A 13,957-nucleotide genomic window follows, 5' to 3' on the forward strand; every position below is an offset into this window, starting at 1 on the left:
GCATTTAGATTTCAAGTTTGAATTTGAGGGAGAAAATAAGAATGTGAAAATTAAATTTGCATATAAATTCTTTTCTAATTTCTGCCAGTCATTATATATGTTTTTCTAAATATGCTGGAAAGAACATGTTTGGGATGCACTTTGCAGACTGGTTCTAGAGAACTTTAAAGTGAAATTTGAAAGAAGTGTAAACTCAGATACTATGTTAAAAAAGATGTTGTGAAAGTAAAGGTATTTTCATAAGCAAAATATCATTATAAAAATAATTTAAAATGTTAACAGAGTGAAAATATGACCTGGGCAATCATCAGGATTTGATGAGGTATTTTGAATTACCTTGCCATAGAACGTAAACTTTTTCAAACCAAAGAGTTTTAGTAGAACAGAGGATTATTCATTATATGCTAAAAAGATACCTCTGTGCACTTCAGGAACCAAGCTAGGGAAATTAAGTGACTGTGTGTGTGTGTGTGTGTGTGTGTGTGTGTGTGTGTGTGTGTGTGTGTGTGTGTGTGTATAGCTGTAAGTAGGATAAAAATAAAGCCGTTTTTCAGTGGGAGAACAGAATATATTCTGTATTAAACTCCCCAAACTCTGGAACTTGGAAAACAATACGGCTTGCCAAGGCTGTAGAGTGAACCAGCTTTCCACATTAAAACTATCCTGGAAAGCATCACGCCTACCTTGGGACACCTGGGAAACGACAGGACAGTCTTACCATCTACCTGATTTATTTATTCTTACACTATCTACACTGCATATATGTTACGTGTCCTGTGTCCAAAACAGGACGCTGGAGCGGTTCTAGTGAAGAACACCCTCATGGTCCATATTCTCACAGTCCTTGTATTTTAGCAGTAGGGTAGAAATTATACAAATAATTTTAATTTGGTGTTCAGTTATAATTATGCTAAGTGCTGGTAAGAGTGAGCACAGCATATGACAAGAATATATAGCAAAGGGACCCTACCTAGTTTGTGGACCAGGGAAGGCTGAAGTATGAGCTGAAGAGTGGAACAGTTGATGAGGCCAGGGGAAAGTTGGCGTGGCTGGGATGTAGACTGAAGCTTCTTATGGGAAGATGTGTCTGGAATGCTAAGTGTAAGGGGAGAGATGTGGGCTGAGGTTCTGAGATGGTCCAGGTCCAGAGGGTGCCTGCCATCAGTCAAGGATTTCCATCTTCACCTTAGAGCACTGTTCTAGGGCACTGCATTTTGTAAAGACTGATCTGTCTAAAAGATAGTAAATAGACTGCAGAGAGACAAGAGTGGATGTGGGGAGACCAGTTTGGTTACCACAGTTACCCAAGTGTGATCTTCCCTGAGTCACATCTCTGCCAAACACGGCGTCCAAGGAGATGAGTGTCAAGAACGAGGTGTTCAGTCATATCCCGGGCTGCTGAGGCCCCACGCAGGGTGAGCACTGAAGCCCTGCCTTAGATCTCGCGCCGTATGGCCTCCCTAGTGACCTTGGCAAGAACTGTTTTCAGTGGACGGTGTTGGACAGAAATGAGAGTAGTTCAAACCAAGGTGGGGGCAGTGAAGGTGAAAGGAAGTGGACAAAGCTGAGAAATAGAAGGTAAAATTAGCAGGGCTTGATGTGCGGGTGTAGCTGGGGAGAGAGAACCAGATGTCGGGAACCACGTCCACTGTTCTGCTTATGCACCTGGTGGATGGTGTGCTTTTCCCAAGACGGGCGAGACTGGAAAACAGGCATGGGGCCAGGAGGTCATGAGTGCCATCTGTACATGCTGATAGCACCTGTTGAGCCATCCGAGGAGAGAGATCACATTAGCTGATGGATGGTGTTTGGATCTCAGAAGAGAAGTCTATTCACAGCTGAGTTTGAGAATCATCAGACTGTGCATTGTGATTGAAGCCAAAGGCTGAGGTTATTTAAGGAAAGAGGATAGAGTGGGAAGAGAGGATATTCCGTGGCTGGACGTTGATGAAAGGCAACGTTTAGTGCCTGGTGGGGAAAGGATGGAGTGACAAAGAAGATTAAAAAGGAGAATATGGTCACATTGGAGTCCAAGAACAGGAGTGTTTGAAGAGGAAGGAGCTGCTCGTAGATCTGATATGCTAAAGGCCGAGAGTAGGTGAGTGGCCTTAGAGGAGGCTCTTTAGGGATGTGGTCAGGGCCGGAAGGGAGACTGGAGTGGTGTGAGGGGAGGACGTGAGGAGATAAGACAGCACGTGTAAATGACGCTGACTCTTTAAAGAAAGTAATTATGAAATAGAGGAAACAGAGGAAAAAGGGAAGCAGGCTCAAGGGAGAGCTTATGGGTTTTGTTTTGTTTTGTTTTTTAAATTGAAGTGCTGACAGGGTTTAGGGTGACAGTGGGCGGACACGCACTGCGCCTTTGTCTTACACATGCCGCCAAAGGGATAGAAAACAGTCTATTAAAATTGGCCCTCGCTCTACCCGAGCACTGGGAATAATGTCTGTAGGGTAGTAGATGCTCAAAAATTTTCCCTTTATTAAATGAACGAGAGTGCATTTGTAACTGTGCTCTTAGGGTATCAGAAAATGTGAGGCCTTTGGAAGGTGGGAAAAGCAGGGATCAGGCTCACTAGGAAAGCTGAGAGCCAACCAGCAGGAGAGGAGACCACAGCCAAGACCAGGGCCCCCTTTGTGGTGAAGCAGAGGAGCCTTGAGCTGACAGTAGATTTATTCAGGGAGATACATACTCCATAGACAGAGTGCCGGCTATCTCAGCAGGTGCGAGAGGCCCCAGGATATGAGGTTACTAGTTTTTATGGGCTGGGTCATTTCATATGCTAACAAGTGGGAGAATTATTCCAACTATTTGGGGGAAGCCAGAGATTTCCAGGAATTGGGCCCCCTGCTCATTTTTTGGTGTTTTATGGTAAGCCTGGGAGCTGTCATGGCACCTGGGGAGTACCATTTAGCATGCTGACGTGTTACAGTGAGCATATGAGGAGGCTCAAGGTTTCCTGGGAGTCAGATCTTCTGCCATCTTGGGCCTAGTTGGTTCTAACCTGTTTGTCATTCTTTCAGTGGCTGTGCCCTGCCCCCTTCCCCCGTCTCATGATTAAGGTAGTGGATGGAGGGCCTGCCCGCTGAACCCTCATCCTCAGGGGCTGGAGGCAGGGCTGTTTGCTCCATGTGAAAGGTCTGGGCATTGCTCCCCGGGCAAAGTAGAGATAAACACTTGGATCCAAAATGATAAGTGGGCAGAGCCACGGGTAGCTCAGAAGCTCCCCTACAGTCATGAAGAAAAAAAAAAGGAAATTCAGCACCACCCGGGAGTAAACACATTGCTGGATCCTGGTAACAAGGGACTGCAGAGAACTTTACTTTTCCCCATTTTACAGGGAGGAAGCATATATAATCCATCTCATCGTCTGCTTTAGCCCATCTCCTCTGGCTAGAAGTGGCTGCCCCGTGAGTTGAACCCAGGCCTGTTTCACTCCAGACCAAACGCTTCCCCACTCTACTCTGTTACCTGCCGGTTCCTGGTGACTTAGCCCCAGAGGTTCAAGGATAAATTAGCCATTGTCTCTGCTCTTGCCTGGTACAGCCGGTGTTGTGTTATAATGGGAGTTATGCAGTGCTAAAGGATTATTTTTTTCTGTGTATTTTACAGTGTATGAGCCATCAAAAAGTGAAGGGGTAGAAAGTTCAGGTAAGGTTTCCCTCTAAGCAGGTGTTTCCTGCACGTCAGTTCCCCTTGTGTTTGTTAAAACAAGTATAATTTGTGAACAGAGATAAAATATAAGACATTCTCAGGTCATCAAGAAAGTAATGATAATGTTGACATATTTATTCCCTGTTTGTGGTGCAGGGATAATACCAGCCTACTGATGTGTTCTTTGAATACAATTTAGAAAATAAAGTTGATATTCTAGTGAGTTTTCTATAAGAAGCCCCAATCTAAAAGGATCCAAATTTAGGTCTCTGCACAGATACAAATTAATTTAAGCACCTAATCAAGGTGAGGTAATGCAAGATGTGTTTGCTTTTTTTTTTTTTCAGATAATGCTGTAGACAATTCAAACATAATTCTTGAAGGTAAGTTAATTTTATAGAAGTCATTTTACTTTTTTTTATTAAACTTATGTTCATTTCTTCAACAAGTACTTAATGAGCACTTACTATTCACTGTCTATACAGTGCTTGGGGGCCAGGAGGATGAGAGTGCATAATTCTGTCAACAGGCTAGCATTCTAGTGGCCTGAGAGATGATGAAGTAATTAAAGATCATGAAAAGTGCAGTGATGGAGACAAAACCAGGGTCATATAATAGAAAGTAACTTGTTAGAGTGAAGAGGGCTGCCCTAAATAGGAGGAGGTGGTCTTGTGAGGAATTATCCATGGGCAGAGATGAGTTGAAAGTCTAGTCCTTTACGTTGTTATTCAGCTGGGAAAAAAATTTTTTTTAAGTAAAGGAGTCGTTTCTGAAAATAAAAATAGCAGCATATATCACACAGTGGTGTTCCGACACGACGTAGATTTCTGTAGTTCAAAGTAGTTTGCAAAGTTCTTTCCTATAGTCTGTTTCTGTTGCTCATGAGGACACCAAAGAGGAATCCGGGCAAATGCCACTGTGTTTATTTCACACGTGCAGGACTGAAAGGGGAGTGAGGTCCGGTGACTGACCCCGAGTTCCAGGCTAGAAGTGGCTAAGCTAGTCTTCGACCCAGGCTGGGGGCCGGCAGCTGCCTCTGGGGTCCTTTTTTGTATTAGAAGTACGGTTGTTTTCCTACGACTTTTCAGGCATTTTGCTAAGCCAGTCGAGGACACAGCAGAGACTCTAAAGGAATTCCTTGTGGTGGGTGGTGGGGCTCCAGACTCTGTACCTTCAGCCCAACCTGCAGTTTCTCTGTTCCTGCAGCGCTTGGGTGCACGTGCGAGGGAACTCACCATCTTCACATGCCCACTGACCTTCTCTCCCCGTCTCCCTTTGTCTTGACTGATTCTCCCCTTGTCTCGACTGGTTCTCCCCTTGTCTCGACTGGTTCCATCAATAAATACTTGGGTTCCCAAACCAGAAACCTAGGAGACAGCTCCTCTTCCTCTGTCTCTACAGTTAATCTCCAATCCTGTTGAATGGGCTACTTGAACATCTCTCACATTCAGTCTTTTCTCTCTCTGGCCCTAGTGGTCTAGTTCCGTCTCTCATCGTCTTCCTGGGCCGTGGCAGTAGCCCTCTAGCTGGTCTTCTTAACTCCATACTTGTCCCCTTCAAATTCACCTTTCACAAGGCTGTTAGGATGAACTCTTCAAAAGTAGAAATCCGGCTATATGAGTCCTGTCTGTAAACCCTTCCATTCGTCCCCATCTGCGTCAGTAAGGTTACTTACTGTTACAGATAATAGAAAACCAAAGTTAAATTGACTTAAGCAATAAAGAGACAGATCAGTCAGGGCCTTGAAGGACCTAGTAAGGACTTTTGATTATGTTCTAAATACAGTGAGAATCTATGGAAATACAGAGATACGGCATAATCTGATTCATGTTTTGAAAAATTGCTTCCACTCTTAGTTAGAGGATGGATTGGATGGAGCAAGAATGGAAGCAGGGACCGCCCCATTAGGAAATTATTGTGCCCTAATCCTAGGAAGTGATCATGGTGGCCTGGCATAAGATCATGAAGTGGAAATGGAGGGAGAAGTTTCGAACTTGAGATGATTTTAGAATTTTAATTGACAAAACGTTCTGGTGGCTGTAAAGAGGACCTTTGGTTTGGTTTGAGTAACTGTTGGATGAGCGGGGCATTTACTGAGAAGACTAGGATGTGGAAGAAACAGGTTTAGGGAAGAAAACCAAAGATTTCATATTAGATATGTTATGTTTGGGAATTATGGCAGATACCCAGGTGGAGGTACCAAGTAGGGAGTTGGATATGCCAAGATGAAGTAGGTAGGTGAGATCTGAGACACATGTAAATGCTGGGAAGCCATCGTCATGAAGATGGTATTAACTCCAGTGGAAACAGATAAGATCATTTTGGAGGTGAGTGTGGAGAGAGTAGACCAGTAGCCCCAGGACCGAGCTCTAAGGAATCCCAGCATTGTGAGGTTTGATGGAGCATACACAACCAACCAGTGAGGCAGGAGGAAAACCAGCAGAGGAGAATGTGAAAGAGCAGAAGAAAAGAGAATATGTTTCATGCTGCTGCCGTTGGAACGTCAGAGCTTGCGAAACATCGACTGCATTTGGTATCATAGAGAATCTTGCTGATCTTAGCAAAGCTATTTGAGTAAAGTGGGGGAAGTGAAAGCCATACTGAAGTGGGTTTAAAAAAAGTGCTGGAGTAAGAAAAAGTGGGCTACATCAATAGGCAAACCTTTCAGGTGGTGCTGATAGAATTCTTTTTAAAAAATCCTCTTGCTGTGTCATTACCAGAATACTTTCCAGATAAGTATGTTAAATGTACATTTTGTCCAGAACGTATTTAGATAAAAATTTGTCTTGCAATAATAATGTTTTAGTATAACATCAGTGATGGAAATAACAATGGGAGTGATTAGTACTTTATGATGCACACGGTTTTTTTCAAATGTAAAATGACGAAAGTGAAAGAAATTCCAAGAAAAATATTGGTAAAGTTGGTAAAGGGCTAATACGTCTCTAGATTGCTGACAACCGAGTAAACAGGTAAACCATCAACAGACCAGTCACAACAAAGAAAGGCCATGAACGTTCACGGTACTGCCGCTAGAAGAAGGAAGTTTTCCCGAATATTAACAGGGGTCAAGAGAATATGTGTGCTATTTTTCTGTTTCTTTTGTACTTTTATGTAAAATATTTCCAAATCTTCTATTTCGAGCATGGGTTACTCTTACCCTTAGAAGCCAATTAATGCAAGAATAAAATAATCAAAATACCTACACAGCTAATTTGAGTTTTAGAAAATGCTATTAGAAATGTCTCCTTTTGACCGAAGCTTGTTTCAAATCTTAAGGAGTAAAAGGAAAGCAGATACCATCTCATCTGTAATTAAGGTGATGTTAAATGGGTTGTTAGAGATGAAGATATTAACACATGATGTAATTTCATAGGGCAAATCAGATCAGTGCATCATTCTACCGTTGGGTGTTGAGGCTCACAGTCTGTTTAGTTGTGAGTGGGTTGAAGTAGCCAGGGGGAAAGACTAGAAGTTAAAAGTTTGTATCCACATTTTCGACTAGTTTTAGGATATGTTATCTTGAATATTATTTTTCAAAAACTTTTTGAGGGAGAGTGATGTATTTTTTAAGATTCTACTTCCATTTTATTGTTTTGTGCTGTTAACAAGAACGCAAGATGCTTTAAAAGTCTCTCCTCAGCTTTCTTATTAAGTCTCCTGCAAAACCATGGTGAAAACATAAGTTTTAGTTCATATCTCCTTTGCCAGACGGAGTTTTGAGGTTAGTCAGTTAGGCAGGTAATGTTTTAAAGCCTGTGGTTCAGAACAGTTGAGAAATAAATAACATTTTATGAAGTTACAGCTGATGTTTTCTTTGTTGTGATAGTGTAAAAACCTCCTGTTTTAGGATAATTGCACCCAAATCCCCCCACATTCTGTAAAAATCACCACCGTACCTCGAATGCCGGCAGTGTGTGTGTTGAGCACTGGTCCGCAGTGTGTAACGGGCCGTCCCTCTGTTACTTGTTGCAGAAACGCAGGCGCCCCCTGCAGAGGAGCACCAGGAAGTACCACCAGGTATGGCCTTTTGTTAGATGTCTTGCTTTTTCCTTTTTTCTTGTTTAATTTAAAAGGGGCTGTTGATAGTCACTCTAGCTGTATCAGATAATTCTATGAAGAGTAAAGCTCCTGAGAGAGGGATTAATTAATACCTAAATTTAAAAGGGAAATTTTCTGTGTTTTGGTGCATTGAGCCAAAGTAACGGAAAATACACTTTAGATTCAGTGTAGTATATGTTAGTTGAGCTCGAATTTGAAGAGTATTTATGATCAAAGTATTGTATGATTTTGCCATTGTAGCTGGTGATCATAGTAGAAGTTAGGGTGTTTTTTCCCCTTTCTTTGATTGACTGGCTGCTTGATGGAGGATGTGGACTCAGCATTGCCTTCAGATGAAAGTTGAATAGTGCGTAAATCTGCGCCATTGCTCCTCCTCCTCCCCATTCTCCGTCTTCCCTGAGAGCATCCTCAGTGCCTCACGGCGATCCAGGCTGCTTAGGACTTGTCCGTGTCCCGCAGTCCCTCCCGCCAGCCCACCGGGTGACACCCACTTCTCTGCTTTTTCCTGCCGTCCCACACCCGTTCCTCTCATCATCAGTGCATTTAAAGAATGAGAACAGCATTTCAGTCAAGGCCTGTGCTTTCAAATGCATTTTAGAGATGACATAACTATGCCTGCAATTGGAAGTTAACGTCTAGACCTCTTGTTCTCAAAATGGGGAAAAAATGTTTTATTCAGAGAGGATTTTCAAGCACCTCTTTCCCAAGTGTATTTCTCCTTGTTTCTATGTTTTATTTCCATTTTTTTCCTTTTTGTGTCATTTATTGGTTCAGTTTTTACTCGTGCCTGCCAAATTTATTGAAACACTAAATTTCAAGAGAACAAAGCCTTGTATAATCAAAGACTATTTTTAGTTACACCACTGCTTGTGTTTGCTCATTTAATGGTTGGGACGTTCTAGGTTTTGACAGTTGTCACACCGTGTACATTTATAATAACACATACGAATGTTGAAGGGAACTGTGTTGTTGGGATTATATGAGTGAGAAGAGAAATCCATGGAGACACTGATCTTTTACATGATGACTGCTGGGCATACATGTGTATTTTGTGTTTAAGAAAGATGCTCAACTTTCACGAAGAGATAGAACTTAAAAATTTGTGTGTCTCAACGTACGCACGTATTTCCTCTCTACGTATTCCAGCTTTAATAAATCTGGAATATTGGCTGTTACCCATTTCAGGAGTGTTTGGACAGTTGAATCTTGAGAACAAAGGACAATGTGTGTCTCACACTGGACATAATTGTGGACTCATTCTAAATTTCTTTCTTAGCAAAGTTGTACATCTTTTACCTCCGATCGCTTTGGCTCACCTTAATAAATGATTACAGGAGAAAAAAGAAAAGACGCTCAGAGCAAGGAAGGTTGATGTTTCTGTCTTACTTTTGTAATTTCCTCTTCACTGATGAGCGATGCTTCACAGAGTGCCTTGTTTCTAATCTGAGGACGCAGGGCAGGTCACTGAATTCACATTTTGATTGCCATCCATTCCTTTAAAGAAAATTGTTGTATGAGTATTCCTCAAAATAGTGAGTTTCTACAACATTGGCTTTTTTTTCTAGTTACAGTTCATATTTTTTAATATTGACCCAACTTTAATTGCAGGTATGAAATGTAATCTTTTCTAACCCAAAAGTTCTATGTTTTATAAATGAAGCCTAAGAATTTCCTTGGAACATAAATTTAAAATACAAAGTGGCTGGAGGCTGGAATAAGGCCCTTTTTTTGGTGAGATATTTACCAGCCCAAGTAGATGAAAGGGAGAATTTGATTCATAGGCACACTTCCTGCCACATAAGAGGCTCCCAGTAATCAGTGATTGTGGCTGCTTCTCTTTAGTAATTAATCAGTCTGATCTTCGAGGTGGATCAAGAGAAGATAAATTCTGAAAGACCTCAAGAAGTTGCAGCCTATAATTTGGTGTCATAAAAATGTGAGTGACGCACTGCACAGCTGTAGTGTGACGTTGACCAAAGAGAACGTGAGGCCGAGAGTTAGCAATAGTTATTTGTAATGATTGCACTTGGTCTGCTCATTTCCTGTTATCTTCTTACTCTTCTTTTATATTACAGTTTTTATTATTCAATCTTAATGAAAGAATAATACTCATAAATCAGTCTCTATTCGTGACCTTTCATACAGTGAGCTGACTACTTTTGCAGTGGTGATGAATTACGTATAAGGTGCAGAAACACTAATTGTAGGGCCCATCGCCTTACCATCGTTAAGTCCTTAAAATTCTTTATTCAGTGGAAAACTCAGGTGAGGCCTTCTACAAAATGTTGGATGTTAGTTCACCTTTTCCTGGCCCTCGGAGTCGAACTGATGATTACTTTGCCTTCCCTGCTCTTTCGAAGACGAGAACTTTAATATTGTGTGCTTATCGGTGAGATAGTTCCCCGGGGAAGGAACTGTCTTAATTTACCATTGTCTCCAGCCACCCGCCAGGGGATGGGGAAAGCTAGCTTTTATTAAGCATTATGTATGTAGTGCTCTTCCAGACACACTCCTGAATTAGCTCACTTAATATTTCCAGGAGCCCAAGAGATAGACATGCCGTCAGCTCCATTCTACAGATGAGAAAACTGAGGCCCAGCAAAGCAGGGCTGACGAGTGGTAGATTCTTGCCTTCTGGCTCCAGAGTTCACTCTCTCAGCTATTGTGCTCGAGGGTATTTTACACAAAGGCCTCGGAACTGATGAGTTCTGAGGGCTGTTTTGGTGAAAGGAGAGAGTAGATACTCTCAGGCCTCTTTCTCTTAGGACTTCATGTAAAACTCAGAAGTGTTGAAGATTCGTTATAATTCATTGTGGAGAAGTAAGTTGCCCAATAGTTTAAATTTTGCCGTCTTTTGTGTCTACTTGTGAATTTATGAGTGCTTTGCAGGTGTGCTTTTGGCAAGGATGTTAAGGTCCTGAGAACTGATCACTCTCATAGTAGAAGTCAGTCATTTTGAATGCCAGATTTATTTTAAATTGATTTTGGAACCTCCGCTCCTTTAGTGGGTTTTCACCTTTGTCCTCGAAGTCGTAGTTTTGCTTGAAATCATGCAGCACATTTCTAGCAGTTGGACAACAGAAGTATACATTGCACAAACTGGGTGGTTTATGAAGGAATCACTTAGGAAACTCATCAGAGTAAAATTTCCAACCAAATAGTACTTTTAGGCCATTTGACTAGCTGGTTCCTCTAAGAATTTTTGTGTCATGCCGTGCCCAAAGAAAAGTGAATACTATGTTCTGTGACCATAATCATCTTATTCAAAATGGCGACACGCGAGCACCTGTGTTTCTGGGTGAGTCGCTGCTCTTGTCTCTGAAAGTAGCGATGACAGTTGTAACTCACCTCACCCTTGAATGTTCCAGCCAGGGGGTGATGGCTTCACTCGGGTGTGTCCATCCAGAACTGTCACTCAGACCTCCCATGTCGACCAGTAACACTGACCAATAAGGCCCACCACCAGCTTTAGGCTGGCAGCACTAGGGGTCTTCGCTTATGGTAGTAAGTGCCTGATATGCAGATTATTGTTCATGATTTGATCATTTATTCACAAAATCCATTAGTAAGCAGCTACAGTGGAGCAGGCTCTGCACTGGGCAGTGAGGATACACAGTGAACAATTCAGTGTCTGCCTTGTCGCGGTTCAGAGACCTGTGGGTGGACAGCTGAGTCCAACAACCAGCACGGTGTTGTTCCCTTCTCAGAGTGGGGCACAGGGCAGCACACGGAGGGGGACAACTAACCCAGCTTCAGGGGCCAGGGGTGCAGGGAGTGGGGGAAGGTCTCCCACGTGTCGTGCTAGAGCTGAGCTTCAAGGGGCTGCTTGAAGTGACAGGAGCTGGCGAGTGGGAAGCGGGGGAGCAAGTGTGTGCAGAGCAAAGACCAAGACAGTGCGCCACGTAAGGGTGTAAGAAGACAAGGTGGATAGGTAGGCAGGTGGCGCTTCTGAGAGAGTCCCCTCAACGATGTTTGAAAATTTGAATCTGGGCCTAAAAGTGATAGGAAGGCACTGAAAAATTCCAACAGAGGAGTCACATGATCAGATCCAGATTTGAAAAGAGCAGTCCTGTGAGGAGGTGGAGACTGGTGAGGGGCAAGTGTGTTCATCTAAGCAGAAGTGGTGGGAGCATGACCTGTGATAAGAAGGATGCAGAGCGTGCCCGTGGTAGAGAGGATGCAGAGCCAGGATCGATTTCTTGGACGTTGGCGTTGGAAGTAATTTGGTGGGAGAGGAGGCGAGTTGAGGGAGAAGAGGCCAGGACGATTCCCATGTTTCTGGCTTGAATGAATGAATGAATGAATGATGGAACCTTAATGGAGATGCCGAAGGCAGGGTGAGCGGAGACCGACTGGCCTGATTTTGGAGATGCTGGGTTTGCAGCTGGGTGAACCACTTCTGAGTGGAGACTTCTACACGTATTCAGGGGCACATGTTTGAGTCCTTTAAAATCGTAACTGAGCTTTTAGTGTATTTGCCTTGTCATCAGTTAACCATCATTATACTTTGAACAAGTCCCCATCGTCTTGAGGATTTTTGATCGCGCAGGTTACAGAAATGCTTATTTCTCACAGTCCAGCTAACTGGTAAATTCGAGGAGAACCTGAAATCAAACCCATGTTTTTAAAACTTTCTTTTGGGGTGTAGTCTACACACAGGGAAGTGCTCACTGTTGAGGGTACCCTTTGATGAACTTGGACACGTGATACATCCTTATACCCACTACAGAGAGTTCTTCCAGCCCCCAGAAATCTCTCCTCCTCCCCCCTCAGTAATGTGCCCACCTAAGGTAACTGCCCTTCTGAGCTGTGTCACCGCAGATTGCTCTGCCTGCTTTTGAATTTGATTAAATAGAACCATGAGTAAACACACACAAATGCATATACACTTGTTTTGTGACTGGTTTCTGTTGCTCACCATCATGACTGTTTTATCCACTTGGATAGGTATAGTACTTGGTCTTATTCATTGCTGCTTTTACTATAAATATACTCTATTTTTAAAATTCCATTTTACATTGATGGCTGTAGTGACTGTTTCTAGTTTAGGGCTATTATGAAGAAAGCTGCTGTAAGTTTTTCTATACATGTCTTTTGGTGGACGTAAACGCTCATTTCAGTTGGATATGTATTCAAGTATGCATACAGTTTCCAGTTATTTCTCATTAGCACCAAATAATTCTGCTTATATAAAAATTTCTGGTTACACATACACACACACATGTAGAAAGAAGATGGAAGGAAGGAAGGAAGGATGGGTCAATCATAATCCAGCTTTAGAAATTATATCAAGATTTGGTCAGGCCTTTATGTGCACAAGCTCCTTTTTACTCTAATTGTAACATAGATCCGATGCTCTGATAATAAATTAAACCAGGTACTAAAGTTTGGAATAAGAAAGTATTTATAAAAAGTTGGACAGGAATGAATTTTGCTTTTAAAACACTGTATACCTTCTTTTTTAACCAGGCACTTATATATCAGCAATCACATTAGAAATTGACATGAGATTATTCGAAATAATATATTCTAACTGCAACTTACAGTATCTTGTTGCTGTGCTGAAAATGCATCCTATATTTGTGTTTCAAATACCATACTAGATTTATTCCCCATCTACTGCATTTCTTTTTAATACAGTGAGTGAAAACATTGATGGGAGAAAGAAATTTAGTGCTTATATTTCTCAGAAGCCTGAAATTCTTAAATTCGGTTGTAGCTCTCAGACGCTCTAAAGAACTTCAGATTTTCATTAGCTTTGCAAGTAACCCCCCAGGAACTTCTCTAGATAGTTCATCATTCTGTTAAGCAGGTTGCTCTTAAAAACAGCAACAACACATAAGCAAAAAAGATTTACTTCGGTTGGCGGGGTTTTTTTTTTAATAAGTAGAGTAAAAATGAAGCAATTTCACAGTCTATGTCTAGTTGGTCCTTTAATTTAGATTTCCCCTTATTTTTGCAGATACTTAAAGCTTCAGAAAGACTGCCCCTACCACCACAGGAGGACCAGCTTACCCACACGCTCCAAAAGATGGCTGTGGTAGATCTTGTGAAGTAATTACTGAGCAGACCAAGATCTGTGGGAATGAACACTAAAGATGTTTTGAATGAATCATAGTCCACTGGCATTTTAGTGTATTTTTTTTTTAGAAACAAAAAATCACATGTAATGTTACATTCCTGCATGTCCTTTTTTTGATAGCCTTAGCGGATCTGTTGGATTTCTTTCCTTTTTCGTTCTGT

At 42.1% G+C, this 13,957-nt stretch overlaps 1 protein-coding gene across 8 annotated transcripts in view; it reads left to right on the top strand.

The window, feature by feature from the left end:
- ASPH (aspartate beta-hydroxylase) overlaps positions 1-13,957 on the top strand; it is a 173,337-nt gene that overhangs the window by 80,546 nt on the left and 78,834 nt on the right. For all 8 annotated transcript variants that reach the window (XM_072951912.1, XM_072951911.1, XM_031692173.2 and 5 more), the window contains exons 11-13: positions 3,611-3,649; positions 4,000-4,035; positions 7,628-7,672. In XM_072951912.1, the coding sequence (XP_072808013.1) occupies positions 3,611-3,649; positions 4,000-4,035; positions 7,628-7,672 (120 nt within the window). The remainder of the gene's footprint in view (positions 1-3,610; positions 3,650-3,999; positions 4,036-7,627; positions 7,673-13,957) is intronic.

This window comes from Vicugna pacos, chromosome 29 (genome assembly GCF_048564905.1).
Source record: "Vicugna pacos chromosome 29, VicPac4, whole genome shotgun sequence".
Classification (NCBI taxonomy): domain Eukaryota; kingdom Metazoa; phylum Chordata; class Mammalia; order Artiodactyla; family Camelidae; genus Vicugna; species Vicugna pacos.